This window comes from Zalophus californianus, chromosome 5 (assembly GCF_009762305.2).
Source record: "Zalophus californianus isolate mZalCal1 chromosome 5, mZalCal1.pri.v2, whole genome shotgun sequence".
NCBI classification, from domain to species: Eukaryota; Metazoa; Chordata; class Mammalia; order Carnivora; family Otariidae; genus Zalophus; species Zalophus californianus.
The window spans coordinates 124,576,635-124,603,254 of record NC_045599.1 but is presented as its reverse complement, the minus strand read 5'-3'; the positions used below and the strand labels follow the sequence as shown (position 1 = coordinate 124,603,254).

The window sequence follows — 26,620 nt, the reverse complement described above, 5'->3', positions numbered from 1 at the left end:
ATAAAGTCTGTAGAGAACTTTGGTTGTGTAACACAAACGACTGAGACAGATCAGAGACGTCAGAACTTCCAAAGAAGTGCACTCCTTACCGGATCAGGTGGTAATCGCAATGATACAGAAAAATCACAAACTTTACCCTTTTTGTGGATTTGGTGGAGTGATTTGCTCCGGTTAAAACTTGCTTGTGGTGTGTAGGCGGTGCTGGGAACGAGCTGTCCACATCCACGTGTCATAGAGCCCCTGCGAGCAGGGGCTCTCCATGGGAATTGGGGGCATAACTGAGGCTGACACCGGGGGACACCAGCCGCCAAATGTGCCAGGATTCTCTGAACCGGACAGATGATCCTGGGGTTACATCACACTGTGCTTCACGAATGACCAGACGGCTGGGTCTGTCACTGTTTGAAGCAGGCTGCTCTTCAGCGGGGCCCCCACTCTGGCCCCAGGAGAGGGTGGGGGGGGGGTTCCTTTTCCTTTATTTCCAAATTGTGCAAGGGGAGCGGAAAAGACGGAGAGGGGCAGAATGATGGCGAACTCGAGTCTTTTGGGGCTTGGGGGAAGGGATGTCTGGTAAATGCTGCCTCTTGGCTACTTTGCAAAATTCACATGAGTGTTTGAGGGAGGCCAGTAGGTCGTTTAATTGCTAAATCTGTCATACTTTCGGGACATTAGCCACTCAGGTAGTGATAGATGATTTCCTTGATAAAAATCCCTTTTATGAAACATGCAACAAACTCTAACATAGGGCCCAGCGCCTTGAGCCTGAGTCAGCTGCCAGTCAAACCCACCTCTGGGACTCGTGCGAGGAGCTGGGTTTTCCTGTCCTACACCCCTGCCCCTCCAAAGGCTTCCATCGTACAGGTAGGGCATTCTGTGGGCAGGAGACTTGGTGTGTGCATGCGGCTAGGCCAGACATGTCTTCCTCGTCCTCCCTTCTGGGCCACCTTCTTCTGACAGGGACAGTGACTGTTGTCCCAGGGCGACAGCCAAGGAGCTCTATGGCACCCAGGTAGATCCCATTTCTGGAAGGCTGGCAACATGCTCCCTGACTGCACTGGGCGTGAGCATGTTTCTCTAGAAGATAGTGGGTGGATGGAAGGATGGAGGAAGAGTCTCCACAAGTCAGAGCAGAACCATGGCTAGCTGACAGGATTTTGATCGTACTTTTAGGTCAGCACTGAATCCGGGACTACTTACTAAAAGGGATTTACCCTTTCATATACACGGTTATGCATCTCGTAGATAGATCTGTGTGGTCGGGAGTAAGAGCTTACACGCAACGGAAAGGGAAGCGTGTGGTGAATCTGTTCGGCGGTGGAACAGCGAGCACAGGTCTTTGTGCGCCGCTCCCGAGAAGGGGGCCTGTCAGAAGCGCTCCTTCTGACGCATTCCTTTTTTCAAAAATTAAAATAGGGAAGAGGTTGAAATGGGTGGGTGGGGGGAGGGAGATTAAGGAGGGCTTTTCTTAAAAAGGTAAAGTAAGTGATTTTTGCCTAGCGAAAAACTTTAATACTTTGAAAAGCATGGACCCTTGTTCCCAATCAAAATTTCCTTTGTCACTTTTCTTTGCATTTTGCGAGCACATATACTTTGGCACCTTTGAAAAGAAACTTTAATAAATAAGGGAAAAGAAGAGCAACTCATTAGCGAATGGTAATAAATAACAATAACTTAAATCTCAATAAATATCTTCTCTATATTTCTGTATTCTGAAACAGATGCATTGCATCGAGTAGCTTCTCTGGTCACTGGTGACCATGCATAAACGGAGCTGGGGGGTATGTAACATCTGTCTCTCTGTAAACCAACAGGCCCAGCGGGTCCGCCTGCCCTGGGGGCAGCTGGGGGCCTTCCCCACTCGCTCTCCTGCAAGAATGCTGCCGAAAACCACGACTGGTTTCCTATTTCCAAGGACATCAAGGAAATACCTTCAGGTTTGTTTTTAGTCATGAGGACAGCCTTTTTGGTTCCTAGCCAGCTTCCTCCCACCCCACACACCAGGTTCCTAATCAATCACTGGCCGACCGTTCGCAAAACATGCTGGCTTTAGCAAACCTCAGGCCTCAACTTTCAAATTCAAGGGTAACGATCTCTTGTGTCTTTGCTTTTTGTGTTGTGTTGTGTTGTGTTGTTTCATTTTCTTCCTCCTTTCCGGGGTATGTCTCCGCTGAGTGACAGAAAAATAAACCTTTCTCGCTTTCTGCGGTAAAACGTCATGACAAGGAACGACACCAGGATGACCCCTTCCCGGGTGTCTCCAGACATGTGAAAATAAACCACAGGAGATACACTGGTTTGGTTTCAAGTGCATCCGCAACTTTGCCCGGGACCGGCCATGGTGGGCTGTGTCAGATGGCAGGAAACACCCAGCCAGGGACCCCAGCCCTGAGCTTCTGGTGACGTCGGCTGCCGGCCGGGAGAGTCCAGATGGCTGTTTTCTCTCCCGTCCAGTTCTCTGTAGCTGGATCTCCCTCTACCAGGCTCCCCCAACGGCTGCCTTCCTCCTCCTCCTCCTTCCTCCTCCTCCTTCCTCCTCCTCCGCCTCCTTGGTCCTCATCTTCCGATCGGGGCTAACATTCCCTGGGAACCTTGGTCCCTTCCTGTGCACCGTAGTAGGAATGCAAAACATGGCAGTCTCCGGAGCCCGAGTCAGATACACGCACACCTTTTGGCGGAATGCTTCCTTAGAATGTGGTAAACCAGGTTGTCATCCAGAAACGACAGGTCGTCATCGTAGGCGATGGGTCTGCAGCAAGCCTGCCCTACTTTGTCACTCACCAGCCTCCTGGTTTTGGATAAGTTTTTTAATATCTTGTCGTACATTGTCTCGGCCGCGTCGCAGGAACCACTGCAGTACCGAAAAATCAGTTCCTCCTTGGTTTCGTAGCCCAAACCCAGGTCAGTGACGTTTAAATGTATTGCCGTTAAGACACAACCCCGGTTTCTGCCCCGCTGGCCTCGCCGCCCTTTGGCCCTGGAACTCTCCGGGCTGCCGGCCGCGGCCTGGCGATTCCGCTCCCTCCGGGGTGGCACGGCCACCTGCTTCTCAGGCGACCTTCTCAGTCTTCGGATGGTGGCTTGAATGAAATCCATGACGTCATCAAACCGATCAGAATAATCCTCTGGTGTGTTTGCTGTTCAACGAGAGAACAGAAAAGGTCATATGAGACCACAAGGACCGTCTCAGGCAGGCTTCTACAGGAAGGCGCCTCCAAAGTCAGCCTAGCGGGGACCCCCGGCAGAACCAGCAGCCTATCGACCACTGCGCTCCCCTCCCCCCCCCGACCCCGGGGAGCAGAGGCGAAAATGCACCTACAGAAGGGAAAGTATCCAATTCAAAGAGGAGACTAGCCTGCCAGGTGACAGACACGCTTCCTTGCAGAGAACAAGTCCTCAGAAGCGCATCCTTCGTTTGAGTACCATCTGCCATTTTTAAGTAAGTCTGTGTTGCGGTTGCTGGGAGCGGGCGGCTCCCAGATGTGAGTGTGAGTGAGAGGGTGCTGGGAGGCTCGCGGAAATACAGATTCCTGGCCCTACCCTTAGTGGGAGGTACGGGGAAGGGCCAGAGATTGTCCATTTTTAATGAATTCTGACATGACCTTGAGAAACCCTGGGTTAGAGGGTGAGAAAAGGATGATCTTGGATCGGGAAGTCTTCCAACACTGCTACTTTCATCTGGACTATCGAGGGCTCTTCCCTGGAATCTCTCCCTGACTCCACACCTCTGCGCCGTTGAATGGGGCCAGAAATGTTCTGGTAGAACGAATGAAAAGCTCATGACTTCATCTATATGTTAAAATTTCCTTAAAAACTCCCTGAAAAACAGCCTACTTTTCACTAACAGACGACCACTTCCTTGGAACAGCATGACTTAAAAAAATATGGTAAACTGTAAGAAGACATTTATATGGATCAGCAAAAAATGGGAGGAGATGCTGTTTGTGGAGAGAGGCCCAGCCTCTGCAGCAGGCAGCCACACGACTCCCACGGCTTTTGGTTGCCCAGAGGACGAGACATGGGCGCTTTAGGGAGATCACACGGAGGAACATGGAGGCGATGCTTCTCAGAGGTTTGAGACCTTTGGGTTAGAGCAAGAATTCCCAATCCCCTGGTGTTTTCTGCTCTGTTGTAGAATTTGCTTTGGCTGATCAAGTAAGAGGTGAGGAGCTGCTTGAACAAGGTAATGCATTTCTAAGAGAAGAAAGCCATTCAAACCCCTCATGATTAGGTCCTAGGCCTTTTATGCTCCCCTCATCCCCATTTCAGGTAATTTAGCAGGTTTAGGGTTATAAGTGGCTCAGAAAAAGACACCTCAAAATAGTTGTTGGCAAGAGTGAACATGTTTTGCCAAGACTGTGGTAAAGCAGAGAGGGATTACTTTGGGCCTGACTCCTGTCGAATTGTTTTGTCATGGACTGATTGTTAAAACAAATGTCAGGTATCCTGTTGTGTAAAACAAAATCCAGCTAAGGCGACTTAACTCTATCAGCCAATCAATCTATCAATCAGTTGATAGGTCTATTGATCGACACTGATCTATCTATCTAGATTATATAGAATATATATAATATAGGATACACAGTCATGAAAAGAGTGCAGATTGTGTGGAACCCCCAGAACGCCTGATTGTCCGGTATCTAGGATTTGGCATTGCATAGTCCCGGGGCCTGGAAGTCGCGAAGCTGCTCCCACCCTGGTCTGAGCCCCATGGTCTCTCTCTGGGTTACCACAGCAGCCTCGACCCCCCTCATTCCAGCCTTACCCTCCTTCAGTCTCCTTTCCACTCAGCAGCCAGAGCGACACTCTTCAAACTGTTAATGCAGGTCATGTCCCTCTCCGCTCCAGACCCTCCAATGGCTCCCCATTTCTCTTGGAGTAACAGCCGAAGTCCACACTGGCCTAAGGCCCTACCTGACCTAGCCACCCCTTCTCCTCCAGCCTTTGTCACCTCTGGCCCTCTCTTCTACTTCCCTTCTCCCTTACTGCCTTTCCTCCAGCTTTCCGGGCCTCCTTACCTCTTCTCACACTCAGGGTTTCTCAACCTTAGCCCTACTGACATTTGGGGCAGGATCATTCTTTGCCGTGGGAGGCTGTCCTCCCACACTGCAGGACGCTGAGCGGCATCCCTGGCCTCGAGCCAGGAGATGCCAGGAGTATCCCCCCAACCCTTCCCTAGACATTGCCCAATGTCCCTGGGGGCAAAATCATCTTGGGTTGAGAACCACAGATCAGACACAATCAGGAGCTCAGGGCCTTGGTGCTGTCTGTTCCTTCTCTGCATATAATACTGTTCCTGCACAGCACCCAGTTGGCTCACTCCCACATCCCCTTCAAGTCTTCACTCAAAGGTCACCACCCCCAAGTCCTACCCTGACCTCCCTGTTTAAAATGTAATCTGTCCCCAAGCCCAAATCCAGACCCCTCTGCCTTGCTTCCCCACCCTCCACCATAATACTTCCTTCCAACATCATACTGTATAACTGATTTCTTGTGTTTTTTATTTACTGTCTTCTCAACTCCAGGAGGCGCGACCTTTGCTTGGCTTGTTTACCCATGGATCCCAAGCGCTTAAAATAGGATCTGGTCCCTGGAAGCCCTTGATAATTTTTGAATGAAATAGGGCACTTTAAAAGGGGAGAAGGAGAAGTCCTTAATTTTTCAAGGGGACACTTGGTGATAATGAAATAAGCGGCTCCCAGGTAAACAGCCCACGTCGCGGGGGAAGCGGCCGCGCCCTAAGTGGCACCGTCATTTTCCAGCTGAGAGCGAAATACCCATGTTGCCAGCCTCCTGCAGCAGGCAAGAGCTCTCTCTCAATGTCCGCCTCCCTCGGGGTCTCGGAAGGGGCTCCCTCGGGGAGGACTGCTGTGGGGGGATCTCTGAGTCATTTCCTCGGAACCACTTTCTAACTGGTTCCTAACTGGACTTCCTTAAGAAATTTTCTTTTCTTCTTAAAACGCAAAAACCTTTAAATCACTCTGTTTAAAGAAATGAACGGCTTATTTTGAGGAATGAGCTGCTTATGCTATTTGTGATTTTTTTTCAATAATAAGCTCTGAAGAGGAATTAGGTGTGCTCAGTTTCAAAAAACCGTGTCTTTTATAGAAATCTGAACTTCTAAAATTGATATATTAGGGGTGATTAATCAAAATACCAAAAAAGTCTTCATGTTCCCGCAAAAGACCCTTTGTGTTACAAAAGAACTCACATGAGGGGATTTCCCCCCCAACACTCTATTCAAGAATTCCTGAATAGATCAGTAACTTAAGAACCTGGGGACATAGAAAATTAAAATCAATTAAGAATCAACTGAAGATTACTCAGAAATTTTACTCAAGAGAAACATTACTAAAATTTTAACATAAACTCATGGGAAAACATTCAAGTTGTAAAAGTTCAACTTACACTGGTTTAGAGACTCTTTAATTTATGCAACAATAAATTACATACTTTTATATTACTGGAGTTATAATAACAATTTGAGTCAGTATATATGATGTTCTTATTTATTGCCTGATCCTTTCAAAGTTCCCCAAAACCGTTTTCCCTCCTTTTTATGACATTTTGACTGTGTGGCTCTGTCCATTGGTTTTGCTTGCCAGATAAAATACAGAGCACCTTGTTAAAGTTGAATTTCAGATAAAATATAAATAAATTTTTAGTCTAAGCAGTCCTAAAGGATGTGTGCGACATACTTATACTTTGTTATGAGAACGTTTAGTTCCTTTATTTTAAATTCCATTTGGCTTTTTCAGGGTGATGAGTATAGCAGTGTGAATGCACCAACCACTTATGCTTTTGGATAAGGTGGTAAGCAGATTATTAATCCTGAAATAAAAGGCTTCCAGGAACCTGGGGGGCAGTCAATAAATGCTCGATGTTAAACCAAAGGATATAGCTAATAAGTACTTTTCCTTTTGGTGGGAAAATCTGCCTCATACCTTATTGGTGATGTGGAAATATTTATCGAAGCCACAGTTTTAGGCCCCAGGTGATTCTTAGTGAGCCCAAAGCTTTTTTTCCCCTTCCCCCTTTCCTTTTTTCTCCTTCTTGAAAAATAGAGCAAAATAATAAATAATTATTTTGCAAGTTTTACATGGATATGAATTTTGGAAACCAGAAAAGGGTAACATTATATTTTCCAAACCACAGAGCAAATAGGCCTGTCTCAACTAAATTCCTAATTCCAGGCCTTTTGATGCTGAGTTCCCTTAATTTATCAACATCAGGCATTTCGGGGCCATGAGGAGCCATTCACTTCACTGTGCCTGTTCTTAGAAATTCTGCAGAGGCCTGGAACCCGGGCCCTGGCAAACCCATAGCTGCCTGTATCTACCAAGAATTCACGGAGCTGAGGGGAAAGAAGGGGGTTAGGGTTTGGATTAGTTCCCTAAATTAAAACTTAATGGCATATCACTTTCTTCCTCATCTTATAAAGGGCTTGGCAGAATGTCAGCTATCCAAACAGCCCTCGTGAGTACTAACTTTGATAGTAAAATACTCGCGAACCACAGAAGAGGAGCATCATTTTTAAAAAATAGGTCAAACACTTGCTCGTTTCCCAGACCCCACTTGGAGGATATGTCTTAGAAAAACATGTCCATCTAAAAGCTAAAGTTTTCGAAAAATCAAAATGTTCAAATGCATTTAAGTGATCCTTCAGGGTGCAACCAAATATTTTGGCATTATTCTCTTTAAGATATTTTAACTTTGATGTGTCCTTTGTATAAACAGTGCTATTCAAGCAAATGAAACCTTGCACTGGGGAACAAACCGTTCACAGCAGAGACCTTGCCTCCCTTGATTATGGGGGGAAGACAGTAAAGTCACCTCAGGAACAAAAAACTGGGATATTGACCATTTTGTAAAGGTAACTGGGTTTTTATAGGAACAATGGTAAGGACTCAGAGTACTTGTAATAGCCCAAGTAAAAAGTACATAATTCAAACCATTCCATGCACAAAACAGTCTCCTAAATGTTAGATTTCTCTTAAGAACAGCAGAGTTTAACTCCATTTTAATCAAAGGAGTAGTATTAGGGTGTCCCCCTCCTTGCCCCAGCCAGGCTGGGGGGCTAAGCCAGCCTTCAGCCTGTCTTCAACCCAGGGCCCAAAAGGGAGGCAGCACAAGGAGAGCCCACTCCAGAGTGCAAGTGGGCTCTGAGCACAGAGGGAAGGTCTCTGAGGCTCTGAGAATTCCAGAAAAAAAGTGTGTGTGGAGGGGGCTGGATCCTAGTACCCACAGTAGCCCCTCTTAGAGGAAAGGTCTTCCAGGCCAGAGTCAGCCTCAAGGATGCAGGGGCCCCAGAGAAAAGGCCCGACTATTTCTTGCTCTGGGGAGCAGTAGCCGCTGTACCCCACCGGAAAGCATCCGGCTGCTTTGTACTGGGGTGAAGGGCAAGGGTTAATACACGGAGGTCCATGGGGTGAGCTACTGCGCAAGCCAAGGCCACGCAAGTGAGAGGTGCATCTGGACCCAGTGCCCAGATGGCCTTATTCCAAATAATGCCCTATCCAGGGTGGACTACACCCTGGGGAGGGGGGCAGTGTAAGGCCACGGAAGGCTATGCCACAGGGTGCTGAGGAGCTGGGCAGCCTGTTTTGAACCTGATATTCTTTACCTGCCTGTACCCCAGGGAAAATACAGACTACTCTGTAGACCAAGTTTGCATATGAAAAACACAAGTGCTATCTACCCACACACATGTATATGTACATACGTGTGCACACACGTGCGCACATACATGTTTACATGAGAAGAATCAGCCTGCTTGATTGTTAGAGCTTCTCAAGAAAATTCCCGACTCATGTCATTCTTTGGAATACATTATTTTTACTTTTCAGTAAGATACAAACATGATTTTTCTTCACTAATACTGAAATATTATAAGTATTAAAAAACTTAAAAATTCCTATTACAAAACTAAATCATTCTATGTTTAAAATAACAGCTTCCTTGATGCACATAAAATATTACCAATATAAAGGGGGGATGGATACCTCCTTTCCTACAGCATCAAATTTAAGCCCCACAACATCCTTGCAAGGTTAACGTAGGGACTGCGTATTATCTGGACTTCACAGATCGGGAAACTGAGGCTCAGAGGAGATGAAAAGAAAGGCCACGTGACTCATAAATGTGGACTCTGTTGGTTTCTTTTTTTATGTTGAAAAGTTTTTTTAATTAATTAATTATTTTTATTATTATGTTCAATTAGCCAGCATATAGTACATCATTAGTTTTTGATGTAGTGTTCAATGATTCATTATCTGTTGGTTTAGTTTTAAAGTTCAAACTTATTCTAGGCCTCCATGCCACCTATTTGTTTTTAAGTACCAAAAAAAAAAAAACAAACTTACTCCTAGGCAGCTTTTTAAGTCTCGAGGTGTGTGGTAATTTACTCAGGAACAAGTTCAAGATATGCTGATTTCACCTGTACACATTTACCAAATCCAGTGAGAAATATACTTTCTGTTGGAAAATTCAGCATGAACTGAGTTATGTGAAGTAGATTCTAAAATCAGGCTGCCTCGGGCCACAGAATACAGTAAGTTGTCTCTGGAAAGGGAAAAGCCAGGCCATTCAGGGGCACCTCCCATGCCCTGGGTCTTGCATATCACTCTAAGGCAGATCTGGCACTTTCCCAGTTAAAACCGGAAAACCAGCAGCCAAGGGCGGTGGCAGATTCCGACAGAGAGGCCGCATCTCCGGAAGCTCCTCAAACACTCTGGCACCAAATGATGAGGCTCTCGCTGCAGAGCTGGAGAGAACACAGCCTAGAATTCCAGTCTGGGGTGTCTCGTGACCTTGGGCTAGTCACTTAGTGCTCCTGAGGTTGGCTGGACCTTCTCTGGGGCCCTCCCCAGTGCTAATGCCCTAAGAGGCAGGCGGGGGGGGGGGGGGGGCGGGGAGTGCTGAAAACATTCATTTTCAGTGACCTCTGTCAGGGAGAGGCCGCCTCTGGCTGATGTCTTGGCAGCATTCTGCTCAGGGCCCCATGAAACCCCACGGGAGGTATTTTAGGGCCTAGCAGTTCTCGACCTTTTCAGTTTACCTCTTGGCTCAGCGCGTTGGTTACATTTGAAATCATCACCATGGAGTGTCTCTCAACTCATCATCTTCCTCTCCCCTGTGCAGGAGAGGTGAAAAGATGTGTAGAAAGGGTGCTGAGCCTCAAAACACCCTAGGTTCTAGGGGGTTCTAGGGGGAGGCATCCTTACACCTCAGTCTCCATCTGTAAAGGAAGGGATGGCGCCCATGGCCTCTGAGAGGACATATTACACCAACATGCTGTCAGCCTTCTGTTTCCATCACCCGGAAGTTGAACGCTAAACCTGCCATTTTCTTAAAAATCTCTATTTTATCCATTTCTGTTTTCGCTGTTTCAGTCATGTTTGGGTCATACCCGGCTTATGAATCCAAGGCTAGAATCACCCACTGCGACTGCTACCAAATGGATCACGGATCCAGCCCACCTTGCAAGCTGCTGACTTTTGTTCTTATTTGACCTTCAGTGACCTCTGAAATGTGTGGTGTTATTCCACAAGAAGGTTCCAGTTCTCTGAAAAATTCTAGAGTTTTGTCATATGCTACTACTTATGTGTTAATTTTGCCAATGATTTGAATTAATTAAAAATAAAAAGCCTGTAGCTCACTAAGCACCAGAATGCTGATAGTGTCACATTATGTAACGATCATCCTTGCTTTCCTATTTTAGAGTATTCACCCAGTGTTAGACCAGCCTAGTCACTGGGTACTCTTGGGTTAACTTCAAGAGGGGTCTATGGCATCTTATTTCCTTAAGAGTAATCACCAGTTGAGGCGATTTACTAAGTCATTGTGACCACTGCCGGAGCTACCAGCTCAATCTCCTCATGACCCGTGGTTTGTTGACAGTAAGGCATGACACGGGTTTATTTGACAAGTATTTGCATCGTAAAAACACCTGTGTTTTGTTGTTTAAAAAAAGCATTTCTGGATCCTCTCAAGGCAGAAGAAAAAGACCAACCAGGATGCACACCATTTCAGAATATAGAAAAAGGAGCCTTGGGTATACTTTCAAAAGCCACTTTACTCATCAAAATGCCATTTTATTTACCATCTCCACCTGCTTTGACCAACATCGCACACGAGTATTAGTTATACTATCTTGAATTTTTATCCTACAACTTAACTAAGAAAACCTGTCATGAGTATAATGGAAATTATTCCAGGAAGACAAACAGCCCCAAAACCTCACTGAGGAAGAGACAGTATATTCACATCAGCTTCTGATTGCCTGGCTCTGATTTCTACCTATGTGGTCCAGGCTTTCATTATAGTTATGTTAATAATTTTACGGTAATACTGCACAGCTCCCCTGGAGGGAAAAATGTCCATCCTCCTGCTTTTAAGTCACAAACACACCCCACAGGGTGTCCATTTGTTAACTAATCCACGAACACCTGGTGTGAGCTAAAAGCACTCCACGGTCAGCCGTAAAGGGCCCATACTAACGAGCACGCACCATGAGCTTAGCTGATGCCTTTATGAAAACCTTACAGGAAGGATGAGATAGTTACCCAGTAAAATTAAGCACAAAAAGCCGCTTGGGAAAAGAATCCCTTGCGGTGTTATCAGAGGCAGGTGGGTTTTGAGGGGAAACTCCAAAAGAACCTGGAAGCAAAGGAACCTTTGCTTCTTCCCTCCCACAAAGCCCGGCCTGAGGCCGGAGGCCCCAGAATGCTCCGGGGTTCTGCCTTCTCATTCCCTCAGGCCTTCCCAGGGGCCCACTGAGCAGTGGCTGATCTGAGGGACTTGGGCAAGAAGAGGAAGGGCCAAGAGAAGATGAAAGGAAAATAAAGGGGGTAAAAGAAAGGTGTTCTCTATCATTTGAACCAGCTTCCTGTGGTCAAATGTGAAAAGGGACTTGCTACACACCCCTCCTCCCCCCGGGGAATGAATTTACTGGCATCTCAAAGACTCTTCATGGAATCGGCTATACAGACCATTCAAAAATGACTGCATTTACAAAATCCCAATGCCTGACTTTCCCTTCCTGACTTTCTGACACAGCTAGAAGAGTTTTGTAGGAGTGTCTTGGGTGGGGAGGAAGTGACCTGGTGGTGTGGTCACAAGCGTCAGTGCTGCGTGATGTGATGAGCAGCGGGCGTTATACGCAATTGATAAATTATTGAACACTACATCTGAAACTAATCATGTACTATATGTGGGCTAACTGAATTCAAAACAAAACAAAACAGAGTGAGTGCTGGACTCAGGTTGCCCTTGGTCCAGAGGCTGCTGAGTTGCTTAACACTGTGAAGTCCCAATAGCCCCCTAAAATGGGGATAGTCACACGTTTACCAGAGTGGAAGCAAGTTTTCAGCTCACTTGATATGGTTGTCTGTGATCATTCTTCAGGGACATCTACACGGGGGGCAGCAGTTGTGGAGGTCAACTATGCTGGCTCTAGACAAAGCAAGAGTTCCCCAAAGGAGATGCAGACCCTGGTCCCTTGTTAGTCTAGTGTGTCCTACAGAGGAGAGGGCTGGGAGCCCCTGGTACAGCGGTCTATGGTCTGTGGGCAGAAGGAGCAGGCCTGTCTTGGGAGTTTCTGCTGCCTTGTCTGTGCTCCCTCGAAATGCCCCCAAATTAACCACACAAGCATCCACTGAGTCCACAGCCCATGAATGGTGTTTTTGGGTCCGCTATGGGTGTGGGTCGGTGTCTCCAAACTGAGCCATGTGTCCCAGCTGAAGGCATGTGAAAACTTTCTACAGGGCCTGTGGCAGGTTAGGAGACTTGGTTTCCACATGTGCTGCACCCTGAAATTGGTCAGCCTGCAAACGCACCTTTTCCCAACTCCTGGCTTACGCTCAGCCTTCCACCTCATGAGAGAGGCGTGCTTGTTGCCCATCTCACTCATTTTACTGGGAGGCACTGTCCGGGGGGCAAAACCTGCAGGGGCCACGCTGGGACAATCCAGGCACGCATGGCTCTGGGGGGAAAACTGATGTCGGGGGCTCCTGACATAAGGACACGTCATCAGGAACTTCTATTCTGAGGATGTTTACCTGAATCTCATAAATGGAAGCAGTCGCACAAATCCAAATTGAAGGGCAGTCTGCAAAACAGCAGGCAAAACATCCTGAACTTTGACAACTGTCAATGTCATGGGAAGAAAAGGCTTGGCAGCTATTTTCAAGGAAAATAAAGAAACATGATCAATGGGGCGCCTGGGTGGCTCAGGTGTTAAGCGTCTGCCTTCGGCTCAGGTCATGATCCCGGGGTCCTGGGATCGAGCCCCGTGTCGGGCTCCCTGCTCTGCGGGGAGTCTGCTTCTCCCTCTCCCTCTCCTCCCTGCTTGTGCTCTCTCTCACTATCTCTGTCTCTCTCTCTCAAATAAATAAATAAAATCCTTAAAAAAAACACATGATCATCAAATACAATTTGCAATTCTTGATTAAGGAAAAAAAAACCCTATAAAACAGGATGATTGCCACAGTTGGGAAAATCTGAATATGGATTATCTGTTGGATAACAGGATTGTTAAACTTCCTGAGACTGATAATTGAACTGTGGTTATATAAGGTAATATCCTTGTTCTTAGAAGGTACGTGCTTAAGTATTTGATGTTACGTTTGCAACTAATTCTCAAGTGGTTCGGGGGAAAAAAATGAAGCAAAATGCTAACACGAGGTCAGTCTTGGTGAAGGATACATGGGTGTTCATTGTACTATGAACTGTGTACTATGAAGTCCCATATGAATAAACCAAGATATACTGAAGTGGGTGGTTCCACGTTTCATTCTGGCTGGACACTCAACGGCAAGCCTCTGTGCTTATCTGTCTGCCTGTCCATCTACCCATCCATCTATTCATCATGTAATTAGGATCCGGAAGTATGGTGGTTGTCATGGATGTATATTAACAGGTGTCTTTGAACTGGAAATGAAGTCAGATCTTTTCTGCCCAAAAAGTCAATTTAGCTGCGCTGATTAGTTTGATAGTTTCCCCTGAACTGAATAAGCTAAATTTGCAGCTCCAAGATTTCACCAAAAATGTATGTGAGGCACACATACAGTTCCCCAATGGTCTGGAAATTACATCTGGTACGACTGACTATGCAACTTGTGATTCAAACATTTTAGGTATCGTCTTAGAAGTGTGCAATAAGAAGTTTTTCAACATTCTTTTGGCAGGTTCACAAACAAAAAACTTTGAAGACTTTTAAAACCATGACTTTCCACCTCAATTACCTTATTAAAGTCATGCAAAAAGTGGGTTTGCCTTCTCCTGAGCTAACTGGTAGATTCCCAATGGTGAGCCCAGCTCTGTCTGGGCAAATCCACTCCTGTCCCCACCGTGGGGGTCACTCTGGCCCGTGTGCAGTCACCCTGGGTTTCCTATGTCAATGTCCCCTTTCCTGGGGCTGAACGCGAGTGATCTCAGCACAAGTATCTCCCAGAAGGTCTCCCAAATGCTGTCAGCCTACCAAACGTATGAGCAGACCTCACCTTGTCCCCAAATGTTAGGAAGCCTCCTCCCACTGCAACAGGCATCGCTGGTATCAGTACAGAAATTTACGTTTCCCTCCTTAAAAGCTTCTGATCTGGGCTTCAAAGGAGCCACTAATAATAGGAGCCTAGGCCCACTGCCACCCAAATGGAAATGAAGAAAGGCCTTAGGGGCACCTGGGTGGCTCAGTTTGTTAAGCGTCTGCCTTCGGCTCAGGTCATGATCCCAGGGTCCTGGGATCGAGCCCCACATCGGGCTCCCTGCTGAGCGGGGAGCCTGCTTCTCCCTCTCCCACTGCCAGCTGCTCCCCCTGCTTGTGCTCTCTCTCTCTGTCAAATAAATAAATAAAATCTTTTTTTTTTAAAGGGGCTTAAAAATTTAATATTCCCGGGGCGCCTGGGTGGCTCAGTCGTTAAGCGTCTGCCCTCGGCTCAGGTCATGATCCCGGGGTCCTGGGATCGAGCCCCGCATCGGGCTCCCTGCTCAGCGGGAAGCCTGCTTCTCCCTCTTGCACTCCCCCTGCTTGTGTTCCCTCTCTCGCTGTCTCTCTGTCAAATAAATAAATAAAATCTTTAAAAAAAATTTAATATTCCCTACTCCTATTAGCTTGCTCTTTTGATTTTCTTGAAAATCTGCGCTTCAGGGTTAGTGAATGTATTTTTAGCAAGCCAATGTTCGTGTTTTCTTAATCTACTAATATGGGAGCACACTCTGTGTAAAGCCAAGAAAGCTGTGAGGCCAGAAGTCTGAGGTCTGAACTCTGGTTTCACCACTTACTACATTTGTGACCTTGAACAATTCTCTGGGTCCCATTTCTTCATCTGTAAAATGGGGATACAAGTATTTCCTCCTGTCTAGTAGAGCTCAAACTTATTCAATTTTCAGACAAGATACAAAACTTATTCGTTAAAAACTGATTCAACCGTGTGGATAGCCAAGAGGGGCTACAACACTAATTTTAACATTGTTTTTATTTGTACTTATTCACTTCCTGGAGGATTAATAGGTTGATTCAACTGTGCCTATGCCTAGAAACTTTTTAAAAAGGAGGGCACAATACCTCAAAGTGAAAAATATGCCTAATGCTACGGATTCCACTCCCGAGCAGCCTGTGTCCCTGAGTAACTTCTGTGGCAAGACCGCTTTGCAGCAGGATCCCACCCACAGCCACCTGCCGGCTCGAGATTCTCCCGTGGGGCTCTACTGCCATCAAAAACAGCAAACCCCTCCTTGTCCTGGACTTTATAGCATCTCATCATCTAGGTATCACCTACGAAGATCTCCTAAATTTCACACCACTTCCCGCCACCTGTTCTCAGCACTTGGTGACCAGTCTGGCCTCCTCCTGGGATTCACCACCTGCCCCTTCCCCATATCATGGGCATAAATTTGCCCAGGCTTCTCCCTAGTCTGGAATGTGCCTTTTCCTCGTTCCCTTCCCTTCCTAATACCCATTTTTCAAGTACCAGCTCAAATCCTCACTCCTCCCTGAATCCTTTCCTGCTATGATCTCCAAATCCCAGTGACCTCATTGCTAGGAATTCTTACCATGACCTCAGCTAATATAAGCCCCTTGGTAGACATATCAATCTGCCCACCCACCCATCTGCCTCTCCATAGTTTACAACTAGACCATAAGCTGCTTAGTTCACGATTTTGTCTGTTTGATGCCACACAGCACCTAGCACATGAAAGATATTTAACACTTGCTTCTTGATTGAGCTCAAGTGATTAATTAAAGAATAAGTGTTTTAATTGAATGAAGGTGCTAGGGACCATTAAATGCTAAACAAACAAAGATGAAAGGGATGTTGGTGGGGGGGAGGCCAGATAGCTTTTGTTTTTGTATCAGTGAAAGTAGAATCTTTTAAGCATAATTCTTAAGCTGTCAGATCAGCCGAAGGTCCTAAGATCAGCCAATCCAAATTAAGCCTGAAATAGATTTCTCTAAACAGCAACAGTTTGATATTGGTCTCCAGACTGGGGCCAGAGTGAAATGTTGGTCTCAGATCTCAAGTGAGGAATTTATGCCTCCTGAAAGGGCCTGACATGAAACTTATTGATTTCAAGAGCCTCATCCCAAAGGGCAGAGGCCCTTTCCAAAAGCTTACATAGTTACTTTATTATAGTACTGCTCATTCACATAGTCAGTAAAGTAAGAAGAAGCAATAGGTAGATGGTGCTTATTTATTCCAAATTCTATATCCCATAACATTAGATTGGAAAGCTTAACATTGAACCAGCTTCTAGAAGCTTCCTTTGTTGATTAACAATGGGCTGAACATTTACTAAAGTTCACCGAAAGTGTTTTTGCTGGGTTTCTGAAACATCTCAAATTAAATTAAGCATCTTAAATATGCAGCAGGGATCACTTAAAAATACTCAATACAGGTGTCCTCCAAATCGCACCTCCCTTATCACTTACACAGAAGGGTCTGCCTACCTTAGCTCCCTTCTCCCCAGTGGGGGAAGAGGGTCTCCCTAACGTGTGCATGGGAAGCTGGTGGGAAAAATTCCACAGGAACTCTGTGGGCTCAAGAAAAGGGGGAAGGGAAGGAGCTGTGGAACCTGGGAAGAGCCAGGGGGCCTGACCCGGGGAGCAGAATCCCAGGCAAGGCTGGCCTGACCAAGTGCTGACCAAATGACAGACTTGGGGGCCCAGAATAGCCTCCCCGTAAGGCCTGCATTTCTTTCACTGTCCATACTGTGTTGTGCTGCTTGAAATCCCACCATTTAGAGCAACGTCTTGGCAGAGGCTGAAGTGAAGGGGTGAGGGTGGGAAAAAGGCTCTCATCGGGCGTTGCAAGGAGGAAGATGGCCCCTCACACCTGCAGTATTTACTTATGGGGCACGGACTTTACAAAACATTATCTTATTTAGCCCCAGAGCCACCCCAGGAGACAGTTGTAATAGCGTCCCGCTTTTCCGCACGAGGAAACTGAGGTTTGAGAGATGAAGTAACAGCTTGGTTGTGTGCCAAGGCCGGGATCCAAACCCTAGTCTGATCCGATGGTGTGAACTGAACTCTTGCTTGTCAGGACTCCCTGATTTCCTGCTCTGTGCCCTCTTTCTGCAACTTGTGGGGCCTGGCACCCCAGGAAGAGGCTCTAGCCTAATGATACTATGAATTATATTTCAGTTATATTATGGTTTACACCAAGATTTGTTGTGAGCCAGCCTGGGAACCGGATATCTTGATTTATAAGATTGTTTCCATAGGAAATTTTGTGACTTGCTACCAAACTGGGGAAATATAGTCCCCTCGTATTACAATAAGTTGTGTATTACCTGTAATTATAATTTAACAAGGCTCAGTCTTTCTTCCAGTTGGCCTCTGGTCACACAAAAAGTCAGCCCAAGGCTGTTCATGATCAGTTCTGGTTTCCAGCGCTACCTAATTGTACCACACTGTACGTCTACTAGAGGGTGTGTTCCATGCAGACAGAGACTTTTGCCTATTGTGTGTACCAAGGATTTCCCAGCACCGAGGACAGTGCCTGGCCCCCGTAGGCACACCTGAACTGTTTGTTGAATGAATACATGCTTTTAGATTGCAAGTTTTAAAACCACACGCACTTTACGCTTTTGCTTGTGAAACACATTTAGAGCTGTCATCCACGGCCGAGATCTGACATATGACTACGATGAACTAACCTTTAATAAATTCAGACAGCCTTGTGCAACAGGGTCTTAGTGGCTAGTTGAAGACCTTCCTCCCATACGAAGTGTTTTCTCCTACGTAGCAAAACCAAATGCTCTGCTCTGCGCCTCAGTGGTCTGGGAAACTCTGGTCCCAGTTTCAGCCGACCTGCCTGCCACAGCGGAGCTCTTGCCCTCTGGACAAGCTGCTTTACCATGAGGAGCGGAAGGGGTTAACTGCCGGTTCTACAGTGCTCTGACATCTGCTAATTTCACCTTCTAGATTTCTCCTGCCTGCTCTAATCACCCTTTGGAGACGATACTGATAAAAAGCAAACTAAAAGGACGTCCTTGGATGCCCCAAAGGGAAAATCACCGGTCCTGGGGTTTAGACAAGTTCACAGTTGCCACGGGAGGCATCCACAGCCCATTCCCTTTATAGCCAGCCTGTAGGCATGCAAGCGAGCCAGTTACCCGTTCTATTTGGGCAGTTCATCCTGAAATGTGAAAATGCTAGGAAAAGAATTCTGGCCGTTTCATTTACATTGGAAGCAGCAGGACACATGCCACCTCAAGGGTGAGGGTGTGCAGGCTAGCCCCCTCTGAACGGCACGGAGTAGTTAAGAGGGCAGGAAAGCACCTTTGCTCAATCACTGAGTCACAAGCATTTGAAAAGCAGAGGGACTATTTTCAAATGCAACTTGTGACTTAATGTTTTTCTCCATAAGCTTTAACCAGTCGCCTGGTGTACGGTGCGCAAGATATAAATGTCAGCACCGTGATAGGAGCATGCTGACCCTGGTTGAGTGTTCAAAGTCTGCACACTGTCATTATTCTATCTTCCCTGTACTAACAGCTTGCTACCGAACTGAACATACCTGGAAAGAAGTCAACTTGGCTTAGAATGCCGCTCAGTTTCTCTTTGGGAATGTTTCTGTTTCAAGTGTCCTCTAGGATCTATTGGGTCTTCCCGTAGATAAAACAGAATTGGGTGTGTTCTGCCGGTTCAAATGTAAATAGAGTAGTAGGAATCTTGTCCATTGACAACTTAGCATCAGTTCTGGAAAAGGGAAGTAATCTCCCTTCTCCTACCTGTCCTTTGCACACCTTCCCCCTGCCCGAATCAGTAGGATTAATGCTACCTTGCTTGCTTTGCCACTGTTGTATCGTACATGGGGCACAGATTTTCTTGGGGTATTATCGAATCATAATGATTCAACCTTTGCACATTAGAGTTACCTGGGGACATCTAAATCTCCAAATGCCCAAGCCACACCCAAAACCCATTAAATTGGAATCTCTCAGGGTGAGGCCCAGCATCAGTATTCCATTAAAGATCCCTGGGTGATTCCAGTGAGCAGGGGGGTCTCTCCTTCTGAGTCTTTTCCCAGAGGACAGTGAGGGCAAGAACATGAAGACCAGGGGACAAAATCTCATAGCCACTGGTGTTTTGAAGTAGAAAGGCCTCCCCTTACTGCATGGTTGTAAACTGTTCACTGAGTTCTAAAGTAAGTAAGTAAGTTGTGCAAAGTCCAAATTAGTTGAAAGTGGAGCCAGAACCAGGGGCACCTGGGTGGTTCAGTTGGTTAAGCATGTGCCTCTGGCTCAGGTCATGATCTCAGGATCAAGCCCCGGGTTGGGCTCCTCCCTGAGTAGGGAGTCTGCTTATCCCTCTCCCTCTGCCCCTACCCCTCTCCCCTGCTCATGCTCTCTCTCTCATAAATAAATTAAATCTTAAAAAAAAAAAGTGGAGCCAGAACCCAGAGCCAGCATTAAATAAGCCTAGGTAGATAGGATACTAATATGCTAATTAAGTTTCCATGAATTAATGAGCTTCATAATCAGGCACAGTCATATTTCTCCTGAAGATCCTGATTAGAGAAGTACTGTCTAACACTGTGTTCCTGTTCCTCTGGCCTAGGCTGTTTGAATCAACAAAAAGCCACTTACTCAGCCCTCATGGGTACTATTCTGAAGACACTGACACTAAGGGGCATTTTAAATTTAAGTTTCTATTGGAGAAACATTTATATACACTTAGGTGGAAATTCGTGGCTGAAACCAAAGCCTTTAAAAATAAGTTTATATAGGGGCGCCTGGGTGGTTCTGTCGTTAAGCGTCTGCCTTTGGCTCAGGTCATGATCCTGGGGTCCTGGGATGGAGCCCCGCATCAGGCTCCCTGCTCAGTGGGGAAGCCTGCTTCTCCCTCTCCCACTCCCCCTGCTTGTGTTCCCTGGCTGTCTCTCTCTCTGTCAAATAAATAAATAAAATCTTAAAAAAATAAGCTTATATAACTAATTGACAGAAACTCTTGGAACAGTTACTTTAAATTTCAAGGCATCAACCATGTTCTTTTTCTAACCTTAAGTCACTCTTGAAGTCTTAATTTGCTTAGAAAATGCACTTTTTCCTCTTTCTTGGGACTTCTGGAAGATGCTTTTATTGTTGTAATTAAGTACAGAATAAGCACATCACATTTCCTGCACTGTTTTCAGCTCAAGGCCACTCACTAGGTTTGGGGGGCTCTTAGCAGACAGCTGACTTTCAGGACTGCTTCTGCCATGCATCTGACTTCAGTTTGTTTTAAGTGCAAAACAGCTCGAGGGAAAATGGAAGGTGGGAGTAGCTAGGGTGACATCCTGGCTACAGCTCACTACTGCTTTATTTTGGGGCTGTGTCCAATTTTCTAGTGCTACCTCTGTTACCTACATACTTCCCCAATAACCTCTAACTTGTAATGTGTGCAAATACCCTGCTCTATGCAACAGATAAACTTCTGAAGGGCCTAGGGCACATTATATCAAATCATAGTTGACATGCCCTAATAGAGTGCTATCTAAAACATTTTTGAGGGGTAAATCACAGATTTTTATTTATTTATTTATATGGTCTTTTCTTAAAAGTTAGTATTGTCAAGTGTGGAGCGAACTACAGCTTTTTTGCCTAGTCCTAGCTAGCACTTTTTCCCTTAAGTCTTTCTAGAACCGGAACTTTTCTGAACAGATTTGACACTACCCAGATGCTTGTTCTGCAAATCGAGGCCCTTCTGTGTTTTCTCTGACTCTGGCTTGGTTTTGGAAAACCTCGGCCTCTTCCCTTGCAAGGGCAGTTTAGGATGGAAATGCAATTGTTTTCAGAATTAAGCATAGCCAGGCACACCCAAACAGATAAAGGGCTTTGGAAGAACGAAAACAAGGGAGTGCGCGTCTACGATAGGAAGCAGAGAAAAGGGGACAACTGTGTGTTTTCCTACGGTGCTGGTAGTGGTGGGGAAAATGTCTGTTCCCCGGAAAGCTAAACGGACAGCAAAAAATCTGATACTCTCTGGGCAACCAGCACGTGTCCTAGACGGACCGGGGGTCAGGGCCTGGGAGGGGGGCTTCCGCGCGGGCGTGGGAGGCCGCACCGCCGTCCCGGCTGGCTTGGGGTGCGTGCGAGCGGCGCGTAGGGGTGCGTGGGGGTCCGCCGGCGGCCCCCCACCCCGCGGGGAGGGAACGGTTCTTACAGTCACGGCTCAGCGCGAAGGGCGCGCGGCGGCGGCCGAGGGAGCGGTCTTCGGCGGGCGCCTCGGGAGGCCTCTTACCGGCGGGCAGCGGGAAGGCGGACGCGGTGTGGAGCAGCACCAGGCAGACAGCCACGACATCCCATAACTTCATCTTAGAGTCCCGTCCGGCGGCGGCACCTGCACGGGCGGGGGGGAGAGGGCCGGCGGAGGCGCGTTAGGCCGGGACGCCCAGGGCGCGGCATCCCCGCGGGTCCCGGTACCCCCCCCCGTCACACTCGTCACCGCCCTCCTCCGGGACGGTTGCAGCCCAGCGGTTCCCTGGGCATCCCGCGCCCCCCTTCCAAGTCCCCGGCTCACTCCCGGGTCCCGGCGGCGTCCCAGGCGCGGCTGGCTCTCCGCCTCCAACCTCCAACTGCCCTTCACTTCTGCTACCGAATCCCAGGGGTCAGATTTTCCAGCGGGGCCGTTGCCCCGGCAGGTACCGACACGGCGACACCACGATACCTGGCCAACACGACGAAACCAGGACTGGCGCCCCCACCGCCCCATTCCCCGGGGGGACGAGGAGGCAGCCGTCAGCCTACATCCTCCGCCCGGGTCAGAGACCTCCCCACCTTCCGGCAGCTCCCGGACGTCCCGTGAGCCAGCCTTCCACCCAAGCAAGCGGTCAGCTTTTCATTTTACGAATACAATCAAGGACCCTTTATCCGGGGTCCCGTAGGCTGGCTGGGGCAGGCTTGGTGGCACCCCTCACCCCGCCCGCGCGCTTCATTCCTCCCACTTATTTATAGAAGTATTCTGTCGCTGAACGAGAAGTTAGTAGGGACTTGGGGACTTTGGGCCTGTGTGGGAATACCTGCGTTACGTTACTTCCCAAAGCATCAGCTCCGTTTAAAATATTACTTCCACCTCTTAAGGTTATGAACATTAAATAATGTATCAAAGACCTAGGGGAGCATAGAGTAAGCGCTTTAGCATTGCTGTTAAGTAGGGTTTGATTTGTCTTGCAAATTTTAATCCGTCATGGTAAACCCGAACACCCTCTATTTTACTTTTGCAGTTTTGCGAGATTCTGGCCCCAAATCCCTTCCCCCTTCAGAGGAGTCTCGAGCTCCCCGGGCGGGGTATCCAGGAGGATGGTACCCCGCCGCGGACGCTGCGGAGGCGCACGGGCAGGGGAGGGCTCAGACCACGAAAGGGTGCGGAGTTGGGCTCAGTTCTCTCAGCGAGGGGGTTCCGTTTGGCTTCTCAGTCCTCAAAACCCCTAGAAAGGCGGACGACACCAGAGCAGTCGCGGGCGGGCGAGAGAAGGGCACTGTCAACTCAGGGCCAAGCCCCACCCAGTTCGCAGGTGGAGGAGACCCAGGCACTTCGGGGTGTGGTGTTTCCCAGTGTCTTCCCAATGCCCGTGTTCCAGTTTCCGAGGGAATTCTTAAGTGGAAACTACGGGATTCATGCAGTTAATTATCCCCCCTCCTCCAGATACGATTCTAAGGAAAACCTCCTTGAACTTTTTCCATGGGAGAGAGTAAGACAGGTAAACGCAAAAACTTGGGCTCGGCATCTTTTACAAGCCGAGCCCATCTTTCCCAGGTTTACCCGCCTCCCGTCCAGCAGCCCTACCCCCATCTCCACCCAGAACTCCCGCCCAGATTCCCCTGCAGGCCACCCGGGGAAGCCTTTAATTCGGCCGCCGCCTCCCATCCTTGCGGAGACGAATGCGTTTTCCAAACCTCGGGCGTCAGTTGGCTATGCCACTGTGCGCCTCGGGGTGTTTGTAGGGACTGGGAACTCCCGGCAACCTGCAGCTCCCGGCACCTCATGCCGCGCGGGCTGCTTTACAAACTCGGGAAAAAGCAAAGGCTCTAGGTTCTGGCGCCTGGGCCCAGGCAACACTGCACCCAGGCCGTGCTAAAGGAGCGCACAGGAGAGGTCTTGGGGAACGCGAGGCCCCCCCGCCCCTCCCCCCGTTGCCAGCTCCAGGGGTGCGTGCGAAACGGCTGGCAGTCCCGCCGCGGGGTTAACGCGCCCTTCCAAATCGCCGTGCCCGCCAGCAGGAAGCGACGGAGGCACCAGATTTCCCTTCCGCATTAAGAGGGTTTTTCCTTTTTTCCCCGCTTGGCCGACGGAGAGCTTTTTAAATTGGACGTGGAGATCCTCAATTAGAAGTGTGTAGAAGCTGGCAAAAGAGGAAACAGCGAAAAAGTCGCCGCTTCGCCAGAGGGGGCTCCCAGCTCTCATTCCCGCCCGCGGCCGGGTGCACTGCAGGCCCGGAAAGCGCTCTCCCACCTCCCCCGCGACAGGGAGGGCGCATTCTTCCCTCGGAGCACCGCTGGGCCGGCCCCACTCCGACGGCTTAGTTCCCGGTATTTGCTGGGCGGAGGAAGAGGAGGGGATGGGGGGGGGGCTGAGCGCACACAGTGGTTGACTAGGAAGCTTTTCTCAGGGCCCATCTGGAACCTCCCCCCGCCCCCGCCCCCGCCCCCGCCCCCGCCCCCGCCGTTTCCCGGTTTCTCTCTTTATCGCTTTCTCAAAGCACAGCTGCGGGACGTGTTTCTGTGCAACCCGCCGCCTTTGCTACGCGCTCGAATTGCTTAAGGCGCTGCCACGTGCGGTAAGCACGCTCTCCTCCAGAAGTCGGCTCCGCCAGGTGCCCCGGCACCCATGCTTGTACCCCACAGCCTGCTCTCCCTCTGCGCCCGCGACCAGCGCGCCCCGCAGAGCAAAAGGGGCGTGTCGTGGGCGCCCGCACCCGGCAGTCCCCAGGCCCGCCCGGGAAAGGGCGCTCTGGAGGGCCCCATTGCCCACAGAAGCCGCCGCTCGCGGTGGGGCGCTTCTGGGTTCCCAGCACCAGGGGGCACCAGAAACCATCCGAGTCCCGTAGTGCCCACGCGAACGAGACGCTGCGTCATTTTAAGTATCAAATCCGTGAACAAGCACCCCCGATCCCCCCACAATCCTCCCCCAATCCAAAATACCCCCCGAAACTTCCGGATGTGCTCACCAGCATGCCTGATTTTCAGGTTCCTACCCTCCATCCTCTCTCCCCAGTTTTTCCCTTCCCACCTCACCTGATCTGGTTTCTGGTAACCTGCTTTTAGATTCCCCCTCCCCGCAATTCCCCGCGTCACCATGACAGCTTCCCCCGGGGTGAGCGCCCCCGCCGCCAGTGCCCCCGCACCTTCCTCTGTCTGGCAGGCTGGGAGGTTTGTTTGGGCTTTGCCTTCAAGATCCAGGTCTCGGAGAGAAAAGGGAGGCGGGGTGGTGGGGAGCGTGCTGTAACTCGGGGGGTATTCTTTTGGGATAGAGAGAAGTTGCTGAAAGATGTATTGCTTTTCTTAAGTGTGCCTCGTGTCCTAGCCTGGGGGAGGCTAACTGTTGGGCCCAAGACCAGGGGAAAGAAAAAGAATGAGGGACGTTTTCTGCATGCAGTTCTGGGAAGAGGTCTCTCCGGTCAGGGGCCTGAGACCAGGTTCCAGGTCCGGGGGGCACCCGAACCCCTTGCGAGAGTGGGCTGGGGAGGGACGCTGCGGGCTCCCTGGGCACCTGACACTTGTTGAAAAGGCGGCACTGTCCCCCTACCCCGCCAAAGCGAATGTGTGGCTAAACAGTGAGGGTGAGAATTGGCCCCGGCCGGGCAGAAGCCCAGCGGCTCCCACTTAGAGGGCTTTGCAGGAAGAGGTGCGTGCGTGAAGTTGGAAGTTGCGTTTGTTCCTCGGAATACTTAAGTGTATATTCAAAATACCGTGGAAGAGTCGAGTACGCTCTAGCACACCGGCGGCAGGGGCCAGAAGAGTTGTGTTTGTCCCCGCCAATGAGCAAAAATGTTGGGAACACCGGGTTGGGCAGCCCCTACCCCCGCCCGGGGCGCGCAAGTCGGCTCTGCCGGCGGGTTTGCCATAGCCAAAACTAGGGAGGCGCCAGGAGGCTGGGGGTTCCGGTGAAAGTCCATTCCCCTCCCCAGTGAGGGTTCGTTTTCACCGGGTGGGGCTGGTAAATCAATCCACGGCGCAGTCAGGCCAGAGGTGGTGCAAGGCAGTGGTGGAAGGTGTTATTGGTGAGGTGGCACAGAGTTGCAGGAGAGAAGAGGTCATTAACGTAATCACTTCGATGGCCTAGCGGAGACATTGAGAGTTTCAAGAACCTGCTCGAGGCGGAGACCCAAGTCCTGGACTGTCCACGCAGCCCCTCTCCTAACCTCGACGGGCACGGTTAGTTGGGGTTGCAGGCATTAGGAAAGTGCAAGCAACCGGGTTCCGAAAAGGGTGAGGAATGTAGCTTTGCAAGACGGCGCCCGGAGGAGGCGAGCCCAGTATTTTTAGGTTCCCAGCACCTTTGCATCAGTCCCTCGCATGGTGTGCACCTTCCCTCGGAACAGACCCAATCTCAACAGTAAGTTACATGCCCGGCAATGGTATCTCTGCAGCTGTACGTCCAGAGAGGGCACTTTCTGGTCGCGGTGGGTTCAAAGATGACCCCAAACCCGCCCCGTCCCGGGACTTGACAGAAGAGCGCCCCGCCGAGCCGGGGAGGGAAACTGACCCTCTCGGACATTCCGGGGTCCACCGGCATCGGGGCACCAGGGATCCTTGCCCACGTGGAAAGGCAACCGGCGTCTCTGCAAGGCCAGCCCCTCTCGCGTCCAACTTCTCTCTCTCCTTTACCCTCCCGGTGCCTCGGTTCCATCTAGTCTTTCCTCTTTCCAATCTCACCGCCTGCCCTGGGGTCCAGCCGCGCCCCCTCTGGCTCCCGCACCCGGCAGGCCGCCGCGGCCGCCCGCGATTCAGGCGCCATCCGCCCCTTCCACCCCGGCCCGCTCTCCCACTTACCTCGGATCCGGTCTCCGCAGACCCCCGGTTGGACATTAACTCCAGGAGCCCTGAGTCCCAGCCAGGAGCCCCATCCGAGGGCCGAGGGCAGGAGCGCAGAGCCCCGCCCAACAGGTCAGGGGCACGAATTCGCAATCCTGGGGCAGCG

At 49.3% G+C, this 26,620-nt stretch overlaps 1 protein-coding gene across 4 annotated transcripts; it reads right to left on the bottom strand.

The window, feature by feature from the left end:
• Positions 1-26,620, bottom strand: GDNF (glial cell derived neurotrophic factor). Of its 4 annotated transcripts, none has more exons than XM_027607183.2 (3): positions 26,473-26,620; positions 21,644-21,820; positions 1-3,134 (listed from the first exon to the last, which is right to left on the bottom strand). In XM_027607183.2, exons 2-3 carry the CDS (start codon positions 21,792-21,794, stop codon positions 2,650-2,652), a joined length of 636 nt encoding a protein of 211 aa, XP_027462984.1. In that variant the 5' UTR covers positions 21,795-21,820; positions 26,473-26,620; the 3' UTR covers positions 1-2,649. The 4 variants fall into 4 exon arrangements, with proteins under 4 accessions (XP_027462984.1, XP_027462987.1, XP_027462985.1 ...); XM_027607186.2 differs by having other exon boundaries at positions 21,722-21,820; XM_027607184.2 differs by lacking the exon at positions 26,473-26,620 and adding an exon at positions 22,001-22,714.